The sequence below is a fragment of the Benincasa hispida genome, chromosome 3 (assembly GCF_009727055.1).
Source record: "Benincasa hispida cultivar B227 chromosome 3, ASM972705v1, whole genome shotgun sequence".
In the NCBI taxonomy this organism is placed as follows: Eukaryota; Viridiplantae; Streptophyta; class Magnoliopsida; order Cucurbitales; family Cucurbitaceae; genus Benincasa; species Benincasa hispida.
The window spans coordinates 17,402,389-17,420,818 of NC_052351.1; the positions used below are offsets into that span (position 1 = coordinate 17,402,389).

The window sequence follows — 18,430 nt, forward strand, 5'->3', positions numbered from 1 at the left end:
CATGTGGAAAAATGAGCTTGTGTCGATCAGCACTGAAAGTCCCCACTAACCCTATATCATGTATTATTCTGCGTCAAAATGTCTATTTTTGTAGTTATTGCAGGAATCGATGGCATGCGTTGATCCCAGACCATTGCAAAGTTAATCGCATGTGTTGATCTTCATGAAGACCAATTCGTTGCATGGAATGCTACAACTACAGAGTGATAATTGTGATAGAAGGTCGATCACAAAATGGGTGGAATGTGTTAATACTTCAAGAAGAAACAATTAGGAACACATACCTTGGGAGTATAAAAGAGATAAAATGATGTTGACATTTCACCTACTGCGTCAGAAGTGTCAGTGATTCAGAGCGGGACTACCAATGTTGTCGGCGTTTGAGCTCTATAAATAGAGCCTTGGAGCCCAAATTCAAGCCATCCAAATCTCTGCCTTGGGCAGATTCTTGTGATCGTAGATGAGAGCGTGAGCAAGACATTCTTTGAGAGTTTTTCACTTCCACAACCCTTTCCGAGTGACAATCAGAGCTTTGCCGGAGATAGAGCTTGAGAGAGACTACTTCACCACCCATCCATGGCACCACCAGCAGTCTTGATGTACATCTGATGGAAGCAAGAGATTGCCTACATCGAGCCTTCCACCTCTTTTCTCATCTCTGTTTTGTATTACATCTTGGCTTAAGATATTAATATATTTTGTAATAAATGCATTTCTTTAGTTCCCTTAACGCCATTTTTATCATCATCTTCTTCTTTATCATCTTTTACTTCCGTTGCATGAGTTAAGTATAGATTGCAAGAGTTATCGCATACTTAATCATGTGGTAGAGAGATATGACACATGTAACAAACCACCGAGAGGTGTGCGTTGCACAAGTAAAGTGAGTCAATTCTCTTTACTTAGTACGAGACTATAGCAATGCTTATCTATGAGCTAAGTAGCTATAACCAACTGCCCGAGAGGGTAAGTAGTGGAACTCACTAAACAAAGTGAGTAGTGTTCCTAGAGATAGGAATAATCTTATGCTCAACGTAACCATGCGTTATAGAGACATAAGCATGTGGCTGACCACCGAGAGGTGTGCGATGTGTTAGTGTGGCGAGCTGGGATTACCTTTGCGACCAAGCTTAATGATGCGATGAATTTATCCCCTCTACAATTCTACTTCTTCATGCATCTTATTATGTGTTAACATTTGTCGCATCTCCACCAATTCTCATAGTCAAACTTCTATTGCTCAGTCTATTTAGCTAGAAGTAGGAGTAGTACATAGCAATTAACTTCTTTCTTTTTATTCTTATTCCCCGCCGCAAATGCATTACTTTACAAATATCATTTAGTTACAAGTCCCTGTGTTCGACCACGGATCATCCCGAGAAACTTGTGTTCTCGTTACACTTTTCGAGAGAGCAAGAAACCTTGTGACAGGAACGCATGGTCATCGCATACACGATTTACGCATATTGAATATTCTTCAGTTTAACGCATGACCATCAATGCATAGAAATCAACGCATATCAAGAGATTACATTTTCCTCTCACCATCTATATGTCAAAGAATCATAACAACTACAACTCCAATCTTAATTTGCAAAAATTGATTAAGAAGAGCAAATACTTCTCACTATTAAGATTTTCTTTGATGTTTAGAAAAGAATTGACAAAGAATTATCCAGAGCATGAAAATGCATCATGACTGCACTCTAAGAAAATCAACTCCACTACGAAGGAAGTTTTCAGAAAGTATTTAGGCGATAACTCTAGAAAAGAAAGCAAATTGAGAGGTTCTCGCATTGATTTTCAGTAATTTAAGATATCAAAGAAGAAGAAGCAAAATAAATGTATAAAATAAAATAAAAAGGATGATATAAGATTTAAAAAAAAAAAAGAACAAAGAAAAAAGAAAGGAAGAATTGGAACAATAAGGATAATATGAGAGAGAAACGAAAAATTGAGATAAAATGAGATTTGAAAAAAATACATAAAAGAGAGAGAAACGAAAAATTGAGATAAAATGAGATTTGAAAATAAATACTTGATATTATATCAAGATTCAAACAATAGGGGAGATTTTGTATGTTATAATATAGGAAGACCAAAATTTATAGAAGATATTGTTGACGGCATTTTAGAATTATAAAAAAACACATCACATGTAATAGCGTCTTGTCATAATTCAAAAGAATTTTGTTGTTTGTTCTTTTTTCAAATGATAACGTAATTATAGCTATATGTCCGATTCTACATATTTTCGTTGGTGTCTTATCAAAATTATCCTTACTTTAGGGTATTTTTATTTTTAATTTTTCTTTTTATGAGAAATTGAAGCAAGTTCATGTCAATTGAGTCATCGTCGTATTGATTTAAAAAACAATATTTATCTTTCTTAATAAATATTATGATAAATATCAATTTATCCTTTTGAACTTTGAGGTTGTATCAATTTAAATACTAAGTTAATAATTATATCAATTTAAATCTTGAATTTTTATAAATATATCAATCAGTATGTTTTATTTATTCTCGCTCTTAGTTTATCCATCATCTCAAAACCATAATGTAAAATCCTTACTACTAAACTAGAAGCTCTTAATTGAATAAGATTGTGCCAAGATGTTTGGAATGTTTAACAAAACATATTTTCATAGGTGCCCTTTAATATAAAATTTTTTAAGTAAATCGTAGCTGCTGAGATTCGAGCCCAAGTCTCTACAACCACAAAATAAAATTCTTACCACTAAACTATAATCATTTTATTATTGAGAATAAGCATGTAAAAAACTGAAATAAAGAAAGAAACGTTAGTAAGAAGAAGACAGAGGGACAAAAGGGCATGAAAATGCGGCTCCTTTCTGGACTTTTGTTTTGTCCGACTTCCAAAACAAAAGTATAAACCCAAAGGCTTCTTTTAAGAATTGGGTCCTTCTTTTCAGGGCCTTGGGGTTTGCAACAAACCACAAAAATTCACCACTTTTGGGTCTATAATCTAATACAACTCAACATCAAAGGGAATAAAATCAAATCATTCTCATCTCTAAAATTCTTCCCCCTTTTTTGTTCAACATTTTTAGTTTTCTTTGTCTTTAATTACCCAACTCTCAACTCTCAAGTCTCAGGCACAGATTTATCCCACTTTAGAACTATATACAGAAAACAGAGATCTCATTCCTAAATCTGAAGAAAAGAAAGAAAGAAATGAAGAATTATAAATAATAGAAAGAGTGGGGGAACGTGGAGTCCAATTGGGTTTTTGAGGCGTAGAGTACTCCTTTTGTCTTTCTAAGAAAAGAAAAGAATTGAATGAGAGAAGAAAGGACATAAAATTTACAAAAAGCATCTTGGAATCCCAATGATGTTGCGTTTGCAATAATTGTACACTTTTTTGAAGAGCGCATTATACCCATATATCATCAATTCACCTCCTTTGTTTCTTTGGTTTTTTTTTTTTTCTCTTCAAATAATTTTGGGTTTAAAAGTGAAGAGTAGTGGGATGTGAGCCCATTTTGGGTCTGTTCCTTCCCCCAATTTAATAAATTAAATATTTGAGTTGACTTTCTAATAATTCGAAAAAGAGAGAATAAGGAAAATAAATTTAAAGGACAAAAAAGTTAGAGATATTAGGGGTAAATTAAGCAAGCGAAGTGAATAAAGGGAGACACAAGTAAGAGGTTTCTGCAAAAAAAATGAAGGCAGCCCCACGACAAAACTAACCCATCATTCTTCTTCTTCATCTTTCATCTCTCTCATTTTTACACTTTTTTTTTTTTTTTTTTTTATGAGTGTTGTGTTTGGGGGTCAGATCTCTGATCATTTCTATTCCACTCACACCATTTATTCCTGTTTTTGCTCAACATCAGATCGGGCAGAATGTTAAGATATGAAATTATAGGTCTAAATAGACGAATGTGAATAATATAACTCTTAACACTAATTCAAATTAATTCCTTTTTAAAGGTTTTATTTTCAACTATACTAACACTAATTATTAAAATAAAATCATGCATGGATTAAATTTAGCATTTAGACAATGTATGTAAGAGTTAAGAGTATACTTAGTAGGTTGGAATTTGAAAAGAAGTGATTTAATGAAAACAGAATTTTTTTTTTTTTCTTCATGTTTTTAGATATTTATTTGGTAGCATATTTAGAAATTAGATTCTAATTTAAATATATTTGATATTATATCTATAAATCATAAAATTAGGTGTAATTATCTATTAAACATGAATTGATTATAAACTATTATTAATTTATTTTCTTTTTAAAAAAATATATAATTATTATTTTATATTTTTATACAGAAAAATTGAGTTTAAATAGAATTTGAATTGTCAGCTAAATACATATTTGCTGAATCATAAAACATAAAACAAAAAATCTAGATTGACAACCAAATAGTTTCAAGATCCCAAGATATATTGCTTAGAGTATGTTTCCGAAATTTTGCTAAAAATGATTATAGTTGAAGTGGTACAAAAGTTGTATTATCGATCTTGATGTTAGATTTGATTCTTCCACTCTACACATTACCAAATATAATAATAAGAATAAAAGATTCTTTTGAAATTTTGAGACCTGGGATATCTCACCATTATTTAATTCTCTCATTTGTATATATTTATTGAACTGTTTTTCATTATTAATTTCTTCAAATTAGACATATCATTTACAGTAATTTATGTGGTCATTAAAAAAAAAAGCGATTTTTAAATCAATGGATTATCAAATTTGATTCATCTTAATAATAAGTATTTTTTTTCTTTCCATTATTGCATCAAATATGTATGTAAAATCAAATATTTGGCTTGATAATATAAATACTATGCAAATTGAGCTATATTCATTTCAAATATTATTGGACCCTCATTAGTTTAGTACTCAGTGCTTTTGTTTTCTTTCTTTTTTTTTTCTCTCTCTATTTTCATCATTATTCAAATTGTCAAATTGACAAGGAAAATTAATGGATAAGAGTATAATTGAGTTAACATTGCAGTTGGCTTCTTTGATAGTGATTCAATCTTTTTGTCACATTCATTGTTCTCAAAACACGATAGTTGGTGGCTTAGCTCGCGTTGGTCAATGGAGGAGACTTGCTCTTTTTTATGGATGAGCTAATTTCCTAGTTGGCTTCTTGATCTTGTTAATTAGAACAAAGATCATCTCGTTGTTTCTTCGTAATGTTGTTTTCTTCCATTATATTATTTTAAAAAATATATTTTGGATTTATTTATTTTCTTGCAATGCTATAAATAACCACTTTAGAGTTTGGACAGTTTTCAAATATAGAAAGATAAACCAAAATATTTACAAAATTTAGTAAAATTTTAAAATTATCAATGATAGACGTCTACCAGTGTCTATCACCGTCTATCATTAATAGTTCTAAAATTTTGTTATATCTTGTAAATATTTTCAATAGTTTTACCATTTGAAAATTTTTCCTTAGAATTTTAATAGAGGAGCTTTAAATTATTTTGAAAAGAAAACTTTATTTTTGAAGCGCTCTCTTTAGGGGTGAATTTTTCTTGTTAGACCATTGATTTGACCTAATATTTCAACCTGATACATCATATATAAGAAAAAGGAAAGACTGTTTTCTCGATTAAACAATGGCTAAATTAAAAGGGAAGTAAAGGAATCTTTTGAATTTGGGATAATGAAATTTCTGTTTTTATTAAAAATTGAAATTTTCGAACGTTGAAATGTATAGGAAGTTACCATATACATGATACGAGATTTCATTTGATTTAAATTACTTTTTAAATTAAAAATATAATTCGAAGTTGTTAACCTGGAAGGGGCTTTAATTTATTAATTAACATTTTCTCCCATGCTTTGAGCTTAAAATGAGCTTTTGTTGAAAATTTGTAAAAATATTTATAAATTTTGAGCTCTCTACCAAATCTATACCAAAAAAAATTGCAAGTTTTTTACATGGCCCATCCTTCATAAAATCATCAACACCATGAAAATTTTACAAGAAAGGCTTCTCAATTTATCTCTAAACCTAAATTGGTGTCCTTTATGCAAATAGAGCAGGGAAAATATGGATCACTTGTTCATTCATTGCAGTGTGACCAACCATCTTTGGATAAAGCTCCAAAATCTATTGGGGTACCCTACTACGGTTAACGCCAACATTCAAGAACTTTGCAATAATATTTGTTGCCTAAAACTTGATTTCATAAAAACTAACATCATTTTCAACTCAGTGGTTGCTGTTCCATGGTCGATTTGGAACGAGAGAAACAAACGTACATTCAACGAAAACTTCAACAGTATCACTAAAAATTGGGAGGATCTTTGTAATCTGACCGGATGCTAGTCTTTTAGATCAAAGATTACGACCCTTCCTCCATTGTCTTCAATCTTGCTATTTTTATGTAATCTTCGGGACTTCGATTATTGTTGAAAGGAACGTGGGAGGGTGCTAAGCATGTGTCAACCTAATGGAGATATGTTGGTACACTTATTAACCCACATTACGGTATCTTTTTCTTAAAAAAGTTACTGTAGTATTTTTAACTTTCTTATTATTTTTGGCTTAGGTATTTGATCGTAGTTCAAAAACATTTTTCAGAACATAAAATTAAAAAAAAAAGCAAAATAATTTGTTATTAATCACTATTTATCAAATAAAAAAAATTATAATATTGCTAAATATTTTTAAAATATTTCCAAAACACACAAAAAAAAAAAAATCATTATTGTAGAACATAATACCAAGTTGGTTCCATAATGAGTGTATATAGCTCGATTGACATAGAATATGCTAATGACCAAGAGGTCTACAGTTTCCTATATTGTACTTAAAAAAAGAAAAGGTGGGAAATGAATAAGACGGAGAAGTGTCTATAACGAGATTGTTTTGGACAAAAATTTAGGGTTTTTATATACTTTAACCTCGATATTCTTTTTTTTTATTTATTTATTTTTTAAAGTATTATGAAGATTTCTACCTCTAATCTCAAGGAGAAAAATACTGCTAATTATAATTGTACCGTCTCTTATTTGTCTAAGTTTTATATCTCCGAGTATACATAACAAATTATGATAACATTTTTTTGAGTTAAAAAAATGGGAAGGTGTGGGAATGAAGGCTTAGCTTATTGAGTTATTTATGAATGGTGAAAATTTAAGATGCTTAATCATTGAAGGAATACTTAATCATATACCTCCTCTTGCTTTCCAAACATAATTGGATGAAATAAATATATATTAGGTAGTTAAAAGTTTAATTAGTCACGCTTATATATATTAATCTGAACAAAAAGCACACAAAAAGAGAAAAAGCAAAAGTTGCCTATTACGTGATTAAGGGAAGATCAAAATCATTGGTTAACCAGTCACTTCTTTTTTTCCTACCATATATTTGAAAACAAAATGAAATCTTCAAAAAAAAAGAAAAATAAATAACCCTTTAAAAATTATATTCTCATCTGATAACGGCAACATCTCATCCAGTGATTATGTTCATCAGAAAAGGAGATATCAAGGTTTGCCTCTATTGTGATCCAATAACTTTGATAGTTTCCATTGTGGAAAAAAAGGTATCATTAAAAAAGAAACAAAATAAAATAAAGTAGAGTTAAAATAAAGTTTTGCGATATATAAGCCTTTGTAACTTTACTTCTAATTTCTCTAAAAAAACGTCTCGTACTAATAAAGATGTTGGACTCTCATTCAACCTAGCTTCCACTATCGCATGAGTAATAAAAAATAACTAAGAAATTAAAAGAAAGTCAACAAAATAAAAAACACAAGAACTTACGTGAAAAATTCGAAAATTGGAAAAAAACATGATCCACCAAAAGAAATCCACAAATGCAATCACATTGAATAATTCTCTTCTTGGTACTAATTACAAAAACACTCCCTTAAAACTTTTGTACCACTCACACCATTTTCTCCACTCTTAGACTAGGAGAATTTGACTAGAGTTAGTACATTTGTACATAAAATGTTTTTGATTGGGACGATTTGAAACCAAAGACATAAACTCATTTTTATGGTATTTGGAGTCCATCACTTCTTCGACTCTTTCAGACGTAGGACAACTACTCTTTTAATATTTTGCCAAACCTAACATTATATAATTGGATTTTCTCATTTCTAGCTAGCTAATGTAAGTACCAACCAAGAATATATCGATTAAGGGTTGAAGGGCAATATATATTGGTTTCTGACATGATATTGAAATCAGCCAAAAATAAAGGGTAGATAGGGTTTTTGCAAAAAGCAACTGAAGCTGAATAAAGTTTTTTTCTTTTCTGCATAAACCAAAGTTTTTCTGATCATTCTAATATATATAAGGTTGGAGTTGGAAATGGGAAGAGAGAGTAAAGGCAACTTAATAATAAACAAACCACCAGCACAAAGTCATCCCCATTAAATCCCTTTAGGTTTTTGTTCTTTCCCCATAGTCTGCTAAATTATTCTCTCATCTCATATACTTTATTTTTAGTTTTATAATTTTAATTTGATGAGCATATATGTTTTGAGCAACTTTCTTCTTTCCAAATGATACTATAAACTTTGGAATTGGAAGGGCAAGAAGGCAACACACAACAGTAAAGTTGGCAAAAAGGAAAAGCAACAACTCTCTCCCCATCATCTCCTACCTTTAATCATTTCATTTCTATTCTTTTTTCAAAATCTCTTTTTAGGCCATACCCATGGAATCTGCTAATCTCCAACATCAACTTCAAGAACTATTTGTTGGATATTCTTCTTTGGTATCAGCTCCAAGAACAGCTCCCATCACTACTCATGAATGCAACCCCAATATCATTTTGTAAGCCCAAACTCAATATCTTCCCCCTAATTTAATTTGTTTGTTTTTGCAAAGATACTCATCTTGATCAATATCATATGCATGCAAAATACATCAAGATTTAATCTTTACTATTCTTTGTTAGCTTAGTAACAAAAAGATGTGATCTTTATATTACTCTTCTTGTTTTGAGAGATCATTGATTCATTTTTCTCTATTTTTTGGTCATGCAGGGAAGGAAATTCCTACAATAACCCTTGTTTAGTGGATCAAAGCTTACAATGTTCTTCAAGGGAGAATGAGAATGAGAATGTATGGTTCAATTTCTCATCAACTTACCAACGACAACAACCACCCAATGAACAGCAACTTTCAACTCTTTATTCTTCTGTTCAATCTCCAGCAAGTTATGGAGGTTTCCAAGGGATTCCAGCTGGATCCAACACCAATTATTACACCAATGATGTTTATTCGAATAATAGTAATAATAATAATAATAATAGCAATACTTCAACGTTGGATTTGTTGTCTTCATCATCATTTTCAAGTTCCATGGGCTACAATTTACAGGCTGCTCATCATCATCATCATCATCATCTGGATTTTCTCAGCTCAACCCCAAATTATTCAAGTGGATTTAACAAAAATAGAGCCCTATTTGGCTATGCTCATCAAAATCATCATCATGTCCAAGATTCAATTAATAATAACAACAGCCCATCAAACAGCTCCAATAAAGTTTGTATCTTTTCATGATCTTATACACTTTTTTGCTTTTATAAGTTTCCTCTCATTTATTGAATCATTCCCCCCTTGGAAAAAAATCCCTTTTTTCTTTTCATTTCCTCTCATTTATTGCATATAATCTTTACATGCAAATTGATTTGTGACACTGAGTGTATTTTTTTTTTCAGACTTCATCAACAAGTGTTGGAAGAGCAAAGAGGCCGGTTACCAGCTTGTCTGAGCCTAAAAAGTCCAATAATCCAGAATCAAAGAAATCTTGCTCCACCTCAAGATCCACTTGCCCACCATTAAAGGTATAGGTTTTGAATCCAATTTAAGAAGTCACCCAAAATTGGAATTTGTTTAAGTGTCTGCAATTATAAAGTTTGGTTTATGGAGATTCTTTTGGGTTATTGAATTAAATTTTGTATAATCTCTGTGCAGGTGAGAAAAGAGAAATTGGGAGACAGGATTTCAGCACTTCAAAGGCTGGTTGCACCTTTTGGTAAGGTATATATTATATATAAAATTAAACTCCTTTTTCTTCAACATATTGCTTTCCTTTTTATCAGATTCAGAACCCACTAACCTCTCTTTGATGCTTAAAATAACCCCATTTGCCCATAACTTGGTTTCAGTTTAATTTCTTACCATTTGATTTTATCTTGAAAAAAAAATATAATCTTTTTTTCAGACTGATACTTCCTCAGTTCTAACTGAAGCAATTGGCTACATTCAGTTTCTTCATGATCAAGTCGAGGTGATTTAATTCTTTAACTCTTTAACAATAGTCCTGTATGATAACTATTTGATTTTTTAAGTTTTAATTTTTAAAATTAAGCTTCAAAATTAATTATTTTGAAAATCCAATTTCAAGAACTAAAGAGTTGCCCCCTATTTGTTCAAAGCATGATATTTTTCGTATGAATTTGGAATATGATGAGAGTAATATGAATATGTTTAATTTAGTTGAGATATTGAAGTATACTTATTGATCCGTCGTCTTCGTTAGTTTCTTGTTTAAAAAGAAAAGAAAAAGACGAGTTCAAAGCATGGTAATGGAATGGTAGGGAAATAAGCATAAATTTAAAAAATCAAAATCAAAATTTAAATGATTATCAAACGTGGGACTTTATGTTTTTTTTCTTCTTCTTTAATTATTCTATAATGTTGCTAACAAGATTTATTATAAGCTGTGCAGACATTAAGCATGCCATATTTGGGGTCCTCTCAGAGCAAACCCTACCAAAAACAGCAGCCTGTAAGTTGATCAACTTCTCTTTCTCTTAGTCTCTTTAATAGCAACCCTTTTACTGTTCATGCATCCTTGTTTATATTTGGAGTTTAATAATATTGTGAATTTGTTTGAATCTGTTTATTGCTGACAGATAATTTGGTTCAAAATTATATTTTAATTTGATGGGGTTTTCTGGGTGATACACCCAGTATTTGACATGATAATATTGCTCTCAATTAGAAGAATGATATTTACATATATATATATATATAAACATAGAAGAATGATGAATAGGATCTATGTATTTATTTAATAGATCTAAAATAAGATAAGGTTTTGTTTTCTTTGTTTGTTTTATAGAAACTGTCAAATTGTTTTACTTAACTAATCATTAAAAAATAGAGTTTGTGCATTTAAAAGAAGCCCTAAAGCAGCATATAGCTAGATATATATGAAGTTAAAATTAAACTGCATTTATGTACTAAAATTTGCAGGGTCCAATCCAGGAGGATGGAACAAAACCAAGGCAAGATCTTAGAAGCAGAGGGCTATGCCTTATGCCAGTTTCCTGTGCTTCATTCATTCATGGTTTTGATTGAGACAAAGAACCAAAGATTTCAAAAGTATTTCATCAAAGAAAGAAAGAAAAATGAGCAGCCCCCACAAAAAAAGCGACCATATGTCTTGTTTGGCTGTGCTCGTTGTTGTATAGCTGTTCGTCCAGTTCAGTTTAAAAAGAAGAAATATTTGTCAATAATGGTTATTTGGTGGATGAGATCTACAAATAAGCATTTGGTTTGTATTTTTCCCATTTTCCATAATCATATTTGCTTTATAAAACACACGTGTTTGATTTCATTTCTTGCAGAAACTTTATGAATTTACATACCCCCATTCACATTTAAAGAGATGGGGGTTTTTCTTCTTTTGGTTAATCTAATAGGACAGACTCAGTTTTACATCAGAAATAAATAATGTGTACATAAAATTAAAACAACTCCACCAGAACTTTTTCCATTTACATTTTCTGGTTTCAACCACAGAGAGAGTTCAGACATTGGTGTTCGAGGCTGATATTTCATCCCTTCACCAGCGGAATGGTATCTGCATATATAGAATAATATCCCCAGCCAAACTTATGCAAGTCAATTCACTAATAAAATAAATAAATAAATAAATAAATAAGAGGACAATGATATGGTGATTAGTGTAAGTAGATTACCAGTTTCCTCTTTTTCTTCCTTTTCTCAATATAAGCAAAGATCTCTGCTTGTCTAGCCATTGTTTCCGCCAAAACCTATGTAATTAAAGACTACTGATCAGTACTAATCCTATCTCCAACCGCTTAGCTTATCAAAACAAAGTAATCATAATGATGTTAACTGATACCTTTTTGGATACGGTAAGCTCTTGTTCGAGAGTTTCGACGCGGCTGATTGTAGCATTCAGCAGGTCCTCTTTCTCGCGAGGCATGTCAGCAGGTTTAGTACACAAGTTATTGACTCTCTCTTCCAATTCAGCCATGCGTTTCACAGTGGACATGTAATCAGGCAAGGGTTGTAATAAAGGTGGATGATCCTGACCCTTGAACATGGTGTCGTCGACACAGTAAACTGGTTTGGAGTAAATGGAGGCATTAGTGAGCTTCTTAGGCATGGTGCGAGCCAATCTCACCGTAGCAGAAATTCCCATTAGGAAGGCCACAATACTAGCGAGAAACTTAGATTTAAGACCCCCAGGGGCATCTCCTGAACTAGCTAAAGCATACTCTATTGCTGCAAGGAGTCGTGTATTAAAAAATAAGAGAGAACTTTAGTTATGCAAGAGAAAATTATCTAAATACTCCTATGCAGCTGTACCGAATGAAAGAAAAGAAAATCACATACCATATTGTCTAAAGCGCTCAAGCATACAAGATTTACATTTGTGTTCTAACCAAATCACAAATTTTTTAAAAATGTTTAAAAATAGTTGCAAACATTATTGAATAAGAATAAAGGAAGAGTTGTTTTGAAAAATGTAGATTTGTGGATTACAGTCCAATTTTTAATGGAGAATGGTTTGATTTTTTCAGTTAACTGTAGAAACCAAATAGATGAGTCAAAATACATAGGATAAAGACAAATGTGTTTTAGTCTTTTAAAAAACAATTTCTGAGTTCGGGTACGGGTTTAAACCTCTAACTTCTCGGTTAAAGGCATATGCCACAAACAAGCACATGAGTAGTGAAAAAAAAGAAACATGAAAAATAAAATTACCTTCTAAACTGAATAATTAAATCAAATAAATTAAAAATGAGTTTTTGAAAATGATAATATACCCTTGGAAGAGGCCAGCATTTTCTTTTCTGGCACCGTTTTCCATGCAAAATCCACACTTTTATCGACCACCGGGACATAATCCTTATTGTAAGGCACTTCAATATTCTTGGTAATCGGAACCTATCATGTTTTTTCTTCTATTAGCTTAAGTTCAAAATTATAATTAACGGTATATTTTCATTAAGGGCAGGCAATGTGATCCAGGACTTCCCAAAGAAGAAAACATAGAAGTTAGTTTTGGATATATCATAACCAACAATTCTGAAATCTATGATGAGAATCCCAAAAAAAATGTCATATCTAGAGAACTGATTCTACCAGCAAAGGCACACAAGCTGTAACCAGCAACTTAAGCTTCTTCAATAATAATTTTACTTTTAGTTTTCTGTTTTCGAGAATCGTGCTTGTTCCTCGTCATTTCTTTACTAAGTTCTTCATACCACTTAAAGGAAACATCTGAATTCTTAGCAAAATTCAAAAAACAAAGACAAGTTTTACAAAAGTTACTTTTGTTAGTTTTTAAAATTTGACTTAGATATTTAAACATTTATAGGAAGTAGAAAAGAAAACAAAGAAATTGATAAGTGGAAGTACAATTTATATAAGTTTAATTTTTCAAAAACCAAGAACTAAAAACGAAATAGTTATTAGATTGAGCCTTACTAATCCACCATGCTTACTCATCCAGCTTGAAATCTTTGTTACATGCAATGATCAAACTCGACACCAAGGAACAAAAGTTAAAAAGATTCTTTATACAACTAGGGGACATTGGATTCTTACTTCCCAGACTGAAAATCATTAATATTGAGCATTACGGTGTGAAGCAAATTAAATTTCTCACTTACCTCATGGAGAGGAGAGAGTGATCGATACTCGACGTGATTAAAAGGATGTTTGGGGGAGATGGTGCAGACCTCCTTAACATCGGGTAAATGATGGCCCTACATAATAGAAAACACCAGAATAATTCATCAACTAGGAATGAGTCAGAAGCAGGCCATGATATTAAAGAGACCATATCAAAAGAAATGCGCAATCCGGTAAAAAAAAAAAAAATGGTTCAAAGCCCAAGAAAATAACCTCGTTTTCCTCAGATTTCCATGAACATTTATGGTTTCCATTGTTGACCATCTGCAAGTCCATCAATTATTTTAAAAAACTAACGGTAAAAGTTAGATGAACTTTAATCAAAGATGGAAAATGTCACGAGATGGAGATATCAATTGGGACCTTTAATATATTTGGGTCCTTCCATGGACCCTTATCAGAACGCATGCATCCTCCTTGATCGGCGCAGGTACAGGTGCCTCCAAGAAACTCTGGCAACTCACTGGTGCAACATGACACCACAAAAGGAGGAGATATTTACAAAACGTTACTTGAAAATTTCCAAATCTACAAGGGGTACCTAGTAGATCTTAAGCTAATAGGAAAAGTGAAGTTTATACTATATGTGAAGTTTATACTATATTTCGAGATATTTTTACTTTCTCTGCAGTGGCCTACCTGGAATCAATAATTTCCAGCAACTTGCTTTGGTATTTATTTCCAAGAACCTGGGCAAGTTTCACTAATTAGTTACATTTGCAACCTTTGATACTGAGAAACTGAGATCAGGGAAGAATATTTACATGGATCTTTGCAGTGGTTTTAGGATCTAGAAAAGATTTTACAGTGTTCCACAGCATTCTAAATCCGGAACCAGCATTAATAATGAACATGCGATTCAAGGTCTGCATATACGTTTTCTCAGATTTTTGGTTCAGTATAGGACGTAGGTTAAGAGAAAAATGAACATTACATAAAACTGAAAACCAAACATTCCACAGTACCTCTGGATAGTTCTCGCCATCAATTTTCTGAAGGCGGGAGATGAGTTCCCGAGCAGTCTTATTGAAGTTTTTAAGTCCCTGCCAATTCAATTTTAGTTTGTAAACTGCACTGTGGAATTGGAAAAGGGAAAAGATAGACATTCATGAAAACAAGGACCTCAATTTTTTTAAGGTCATCTTGCTCAAAGTGAGTGCCCATCAATATCATATACCATGATGATAGATATGTATGATACTTGCATAAAGTCTTTGGCTGCAACTAATTATTCCCTAGAAGTATTAATATAGACATACATACCACTCCTTGGACATCCAAGATTGTTGTACTTTGATCAATGTGCCTCTTGGAAGCTATTGAACAGGCGGGAAACTTTACCGCGAATGTTCTCTCAAACTCCCGTACATGGTATTTCAGATAGCGATCAAGATCAGTGACATGCATTAACTTTGTGTGATCCACCTTTCCCAACTTCTCAATATATACTGGCCGTCCCTCCTTATCTACACCATGATGCCCTTGAGGATAATAATCTAAGACTTGATTGAGCTCCTCAAAGACAAAATCCTTAAGCAGAGAAGGAAACAAAAAGAGGAAAAATGTTAAGTGACTTCAATTCAGTTCTAAAATCTGGTAATTCATACACAGGGGAAAGCTGCAGAAAATTTGTAAAAACGAAGAGAATATTTCTACATCAAATACCTCAATTATGGTGTCCGCGCCAAATTCTTTACGCCACTGGAGCATGTCAGACCACATTTGCTTTGTTTTCTCAATATCAAACTTCCTGGCCTTCAAGAATCTGTATCCAAAGGAAATTCTTTAGACTACAACTGTTTGATAATGATGCTTGCCCTTCACTATGAAACGATTAATCGATAAGATAGACCCCAATCACGAGAGTACACAGAAAGATGTAAGAGAGTGAAGAAAGGGGGCTCTGTGTAACATGTAATATGATTTATATTTGTGTGGGGCTGCAAGCATATTAGTTAGTTAGGGGCTGCCTTCCATTTCAGGAAGTGGAGAGATGATAGATTCTGGGGGAGAAAGTATTGATAATATCTTGCTTGTACTCTTAGGGAGACGGGGGAGAAGTAGGGAGCTCTGGAATCTACCTCAGCTAGTACTTTCTCAAAGCTTAAATAAACTAGTCGTGACTGATCAACTAATCATACTTTGTATCACCACCATGGACTACTAAAGTATATTATCTTCATTATTTCAAGCATTTTAGCTCAGTAAAGCTCCAAAGACATGAAGCAACTATTTTATGTTCACGTCATAAATCTTTTAGAAGTATGACATATCAACCAAATCCTTAGGAAACTTGGGCTGATATCATGATGTCAATGTACAGAGTGATTAATTAACGTCTAAAAATCGAGATATAGAACTTGAATGATTTGGATTCTGCTGGACAGGTGATAAAACGTAGGGCTATAAAACAATGAACCTGAGCATCATGTGATATTCGTCATGCTTGGTGGGTAGCAACTCGTCTAATATTAACGCTTGGCGAAAGGCATCAACAGCCTGCATCTCCTCTGTGTCGCGCACATCTTCAATTTCTACAGATGCGACTTTACTACTTCTCCTGCCCCTTCTAGTCATAGAATGTCTGAACTTGGAGGAGGCACTGGCGGCCTTCTGCTTGAAAGACCCCATGGATGTATTCTTTTCATCCTCGGAATTCTCAAGATCAGATCCTTCGAGAGCTATAAATTTAAATCAAGCAGTCAAACCTCAGGTAAATAAAAGAATGGGAGATTATCCATTAAAGTTATCAATGTTTTCAATTTGTTCAGCTCCAACAATCCCTTGGTGCAAACATCTAACACTATCAGTCTATTGTTATAAAATTCAACCATTTTCATGAACGAATATTCTTGCAAAAACTCTAGTCGGCGAAAAACGAAAGATTCATAACGGAAGAAACGATAAAGAAAAACAAAACAAGGAATGAAAACCAGAACCAGGGAAAGATTCATAATGGAAGAACGAATGCAACCGAACGGATTAGAGAAGCATACCTGGTTTGGGAAAGAACGGTCCGGACATGATGGTGTGTTTTCGGGTTTTCTAATTGAAACAGGTAACGCATCAAAGAGACGAATCAAGCACTCATATCGCAAAAATATCAGATTTCAATTCCTCTCCTAATGCCCGGCCTGCAAAAAAAAAAAAAGAAAAAGAAAAAGAACCCACCCAACAAATATCAAGATCTTCAAAAATCAAAAATCAAAGCAAACCCCACTAAAAAATTCCCGATCTTCAACCCAAATCTAAACAGAAATTCCAAAAACCATCCACATTAAACCCAAATGCATATGAAAACAGATTAAAGTAATAGAAAAAGAACCTCAGGTAGATAGATTTAGAGAAAAAGAAATAAAAGTGGTGGAAAGAATGAGAGAGAGCGGAGGAATTACTAATGAGAAACGCAGGAAGGTATAATGTGAGGGGCAGGAAAGCGAAGTGGGCGGGGAGGGGGAGATTAAATTGAGGGAAGAAGAAGAAAGAGAAGGTTGTAAGGAAAATGTGGAGAAATTAGGCGATTACAACAGAGCATAAGAGAAGGGAAAGATTGGAAGAGAGAGAAAAGAGAGTTTGTTAATTTGTTGATAATAGAAAAAAAAAATGAGAGGGAATTTGTTGTTTCAGAATAAGAAGATTGACGAGGTCAGCTATATCTATATTCTAACGATTTCACTGAATTTTGATTCCGGCGAAACCCCAGCCCCTTCCTTTTCTTCATTACCCTCTATACCCAACTACCCTAACGTCTCTTTGCCTTTTCCCGGCAAATGAATCCTCTGTCTGCTTCTCCATTCTTTCTTCCCTGCACCCGCTTTCTTATGCCGCCACGCCCTCAAAATATATTCTGTGATGAAATTTAATTCTATTCATGGTTAGTTATATTAAATGTTTTTATTTATTAACGTACGGATATTCTTTTGGTTGTCATAAATTGTTTTAATTAAATTTAAAGATCCCCGTCATCATTTTAGTCTCTAAAAACAAAATTTCTTATAAATGAAGTTATTTTTTCAGCTATTATTTTCAACAAAATATATATATTAGATGAGACCACTGTAATGTGGTGATGAAAATTAAAATATTTTGTTGTCTCCTTAATAACTATTGGATTCAAATTCAAAGTATTTTATAATTTTCTCACCTATTACCAAATGTAAAATTATTAGTCATATATTGTGGCAACTTTTTCTAATAATTTTATGACATATTACCAATCGATAATTATACAAAATTACTATCATTGCAAGCTTATTTATTTATTTATTTAATAATGATTTAAATGGTAAGTTCAGTTTCAAAATTAAGTTTACGTCCAATAGAATAGACTTTTAAATTTAAAAAAAAAGCTTAATAGATTAATGATTTTTTGTGGGATAATTATAGTTGTAGACCCGAAAACGTCTATAGTTTTGAATCTTTTCATTTTGAGAATTTGATTAAAAAGTTGGATGAAAATACCATTTTCACGTTAACCAACGCAATATTTATCACTGTTTA

General features: G+C 32.4%; 2 protein-coding genes across 3 annotated transcripts; one reads left to right on the plus strand and one right to left on the minus strand.

Moving 5' to 3' along the window:
• The first annotated feature begins 8,358 nt into the window (after window positions 1–8,358).
• Window positions 8,359–11,387, plus strand: LOC120072882 (transcription factor bHLH133-like). The gene is made up of 7 exons (XM_039025409.1): window positions 8,359–8,797; window positions 9,010–9,514; window positions 9,691–9,816; window positions 9,947–10,012; window positions 10,197–10,262; window positions 10,704–10,763; window positions 11,234–11,387. The coding sequence occupies exons 1-7, from the start codon at window positions 8,679–8,681 to the stop codon at window positions 11,336–11,338; spliced, it is 1,047 nt and encodes a 348-aa protein (XP_038881337.1). The 5' UTR covers window positions 8,359–8,678; the 3' UTR covers window positions 11,339–11,387.
• Window positions 11,388–11,551: 164 nt separating this feature from the next.
• On the minus strand, window positions 11,552–17,685 carry LOC120072881 (phosphatidylinositol/phosphatidylcholine transfer protein SFH12-like). Of its 2 annotated transcripts, none has more exons than XM_039025408.1 (15): window positions 17,256–17,685; window positions 16,927–17,064; window positions 16,350–16,611; window positions 15,596–15,695; window positions 15,194–15,460; window positions 14,896–14,973; window positions 14,695–14,796; window positions 14,570–14,619; window positions 14,294–14,393; window positions 14,144–14,194; window positions 13,909–14,004; window positions 13,060–13,180; window positions 12,129–12,514; window positions 11,962–12,036; window positions 11,552–11,843 (listed from the first exon to the last, which is right to left on the minus strand). In XM_039025408.1, exons 2-15 carry the CDS (start codon window positions 16,952–16,954, stop codon window positions 11,826–11,828), a joined length of 1,734 nt encoding a protein of 577 aa, XP_038881336.1. In that variant the 5' UTR covers window positions 16,955–17,064; window positions 17,256–17,685; the 3' UTR covers window positions 11,552–11,825. The 2 variants fall into 2 exon arrangements, with proteins under 2 accessions (XP_038881336.1, XP_038881335.1); XM_039025407.1 differs by having other exon boundaries at window positions 17,326–17,684.
• Window positions 17,686–18,430: the final 745 nt, after the last annotated feature.

Excerpts from the sequence above, each read along its gene's own strand:
- LOC120072882 (XM_039025409.1), top strand. The coding sequence starts at position 8,679 with ATGGAATCTGCTAATCTCCAACATCAACTTCAAGAACTATTTGTTGGA. Across the intron at positions 9,817-9,946 it reads CCACTTGCCCACCATTAAAG|GTGAGAAAAGAGAAATTGGG; the intron begins GTATAGGTTTTG and ends ATCTCTGTGCAG. Across the intron at positions 10,013-10,196 it reads TGGTTGCACCTTTTGGTAAG|ACTGATACTTCCTCAGTTCT; the intron begins GTATATATTATA and ends TCTTTTTTTCAG.
- LOC120072881 (XM_039025408.1), bottom strand. The coding sequence starts at position 16,954 with ATGTCCGGACCGTTCTTTCCCAAACCAG. Across the intron at positions 14,974-15,193 it reads TCTTGGATGTCCAAGGAGTG|GGACTTAAAAACTTCAATAA; the intron begins GTATGTATGTCT and ends TTGAATTGGCAG. Across the intron at positions 14,394-14,569 it reads CTGGAAATTATTGATTCCAG|TGAGTTGCCAGAGTTTCTTG; the intron begins GTAGGCCACTGC and ends ATGTTGCACCAG.